This window comes from Solanum pennellii, chromosome 8, assembly GCF_001406875.1.
Source record: "Solanum pennellii chromosome 8, SPENNV200".
Lineage (NCBI taxonomy): Eukaryota > Viridiplantae > Streptophyta > Magnoliopsida > Solanales > Solanaceae > Solanum > Solanum pennellii.
This window is the reverse complement of record NC_028644.1, coordinates 57,075,561-57,078,289: the sequence shown is the minus strand read 5'-3', so window position 1 is coordinate 57,078,289 and position 2,729 is coordinate 57,075,561. Positions and strand designations below refer to the sequence as shown.

Sequence of the window (2,729 nt, the reverse complement as noted above, 5' to 3'; positions counted from 1 at the left end):
ACCTACCACAATCATGCTCTCAATATATTTAAAAAGCCAAAGAACACAAAAAAGACAAGAAGATATCTTGATCCACGGAGCTTGAAATCAGAAGTGGAACACACACTTATTTCAAGTTAAGCACAAAATATCAAAAAGTACACAACATATCTAAATTTCTACGAACGAAGGGAATCATTTCCCCTTGCTTCAGAAAGATTATTGTCAACACTTCCAAGGTAACCAAACAATTTAGAAAATAGTTTAAACAAGAAAACAAGTTTCATAAAATATTTCTTTCGTACGAACACGCCTTAAAAGAAAAATAGCATGAAAATTAACTATAGGAGAATGGAGAAAGGAAGAATATACATTAACCCTATTACTGTACACACATAAGGTTGCATGGTACTATATACACAAGTACATGAAGAATGCCTAGCAGTTGGTTATTAGGAACTAAGGGTCAGCAGGTTCACCACCACAAAATGCATCTGGTTCAAATGATCTTGCGGACTCATCATCGTAGACTCCTGGTACAGATCTACCACCAGCTTCTTCTGATGGTATATAACTATCCTTTTGGCCATTCTCAATATTGACAAAAACAACTACACACACAAGCAAAGATGTTGCAAGAACCACCAAGGTGTTCTTTAATCTACTCAGGACAGGCTTCACCTGCATGGTAGGCCAGAAAGAGTAGTCACTTCACAATTCAATCAGTTTGCACTAAGCAAGATGTCCGTCCCACTAGAACAAATTCAATCGTTGTCAGCTTAGAAGCATCTTTCTTTCATTTAATTATAGGAATTATGAGTAATTTGTGTCTTTTTTATTGAGCTGTGATGAATCGTATAGGGCATGGAAATTTCATAGTGTGGGCTTGGCAATGCATGGAACAAGATCTGCTGATTCAATTACTAAGATTTGCCATCTTACAAGAAGATGCAATAATCTAAGTCCATTAGAAAAATCTGCTACACAACTAATGCAAAATCGTATTTCAGTCAACCTTGTTCAGTAAATAAAAGCGCTAGACCAATTTACTCAGACTTAGAATATCTTTTGTTCAGCAAAGAAATTGTACCATAATGTTGCCAGTCTCAAAAAATTATACCATAATGTTGTTGCTCACCAAAACAGTTTAACCAACAACTTGACCAAGTTTAAATTACTTACAGAAAAAGAACCCAAAAGGCGGTCCCGTGCCAAAACTTCAGGAGTCTTCACCCATATCTGCAATGAAGAATTTCCTTTTCAATACCAAAGGACGTGGAAATATTTTCATCAGAAATTAGCTAAAGACTAGATTATTGATACTAGCAGATTACATGCATGAAATCAGCATTTAGCCTAAAAGCTTATATTCCTTCACCCATATCTCATATCGACAAGGAAAATCTCCTTCAAGTACCAAAGGATGTGGAGAACTTCTCATCCAAAAAAAGCTAAACACAAGCAAATTCTACGATGAAATCAGAATTTAGCCTAAGCTATATTCTTCCATTCAATTCAAGGTAATCGTTTCTGCAGTATTTCCTCACCCTAAACAAAAAACTCCATGGGAAGTTTGGCAACATATGTCAACAGATCTGCAATATCGGCTTCACTATAATCTGAATATGAAAAAATAGTGCTCACAGAGAATTATCATCACTGACCATCCAGGGGCGAATTTATAGGTAAAATATGGGGCACATGAAGCCGTGGTCTCTCCGTCAAATTAGGTATTCTATGTATATATTTTCGAAATTTGGTATAATATTATCTGCTAGCACTCATGCTACAAGAAGGCTAAATGGTGCACTTGGTTGAATGTTTGAGTTATTTAACTAGAGGACTAAAGGATTAGTTCTCACTTAATACATTTTTTCCTTTATTTAGTGGTGCCATGTATTAGAAATCTTAGATTCAACACTTTCCTGCTTATTATACTCATCTTTATTAGTTGATTGCCACCTTAGACTTCTCCAACATTTCTCTCTTTTTACTGATCATGTGATGTCCTTTGGATTTTCAAATTACTCTTCCAGTCAACGGTGCTATTTTCTTTTAATAACACTCTTTTAAAATGACCGACTGTTTGACTTCATATTTCAAAATCACATCATCCGTAATTCTATGCATTTTCCAAAGAGTGCTTGTTTAAAAGACCAAAGACAATAATCAACGAATTACAAATCCATTTATTTTATAAAAAAAAGATAAATCCACCCATTTCTATTAAGCTTCTTTTGCCGTCCATTCAATTAAGTCTTCTCCACTCTTTTCCTTCCCATTGGACATCTTTCATCAACATCATCAAACACGCAGTAATTCAGGACAATGGCATATAATGTGTGGAAAATTAGAAAGGATAGTTATTTTGCATCCGTTAATAAATTATGTGTTGCCACCTTTCCAACCTTTTCACTCATCTTACAATTACAAGCCTCTAGAGATCTACATCTTTGAACTTCCCTTTAACTGCACATCCCAAATATTCTGTGGGTAGTGAGACCAACCCACAACCAACAGCTAGGGAAAATCCTGAGCATTCTGGAGGAGTCCCACTGGAATCAAGGGAGACTACATCATTCGTTGGGATTCGGTTCTACTTGATGAAAATTTGTCCTATGAGGAGGAGCCTATTGCCATTCTAGATAGAGAAATTCGCAAGTTGAGATCAAGGGAGATTGCATCCATCAAAGTCCAATGGAAGAATCGACCAGTTGAAGAGGCCACTTGGGAGAAGGAGGCTGATATGC

At 36.1% G+C, this 2,729-nt stretch overlaps 1 protein-coding gene across 2 annotated transcripts in view; it reads right to left on the bottom strand.

Annotated features, from left to right (window-relative positions):
* Nucleotides 1-219: 219 nt before the first annotated feature.
* Nucleotides 220-2,729, bottom strand: part of LOC107026874 (uncharacterized protein ycf36) — a 13,955-nt gene continuing 11,445 nt past the window's right edge. Inside the window, exons 3-4 of one of the 2 annotated variants that reach the window (XM_015227984.2) lie at nt 1,162-1,218; nt 220-660 (exon numbers count right to left, since the gene is read on the bottom strand). In XM_015227984.2, the coding sequence (XP_015083470.1) occupies nt 439-660; nt 1,162-1,218 (279 nt within the window). In that variant the 3' untranslated portion in view covers nt 220-438. The remainder of the gene's footprint in view (nt 661-1,161; nt 1,219-2,729) is intronic. The other variant, XM_015227983.2, reaches the window with a different exon arrangement.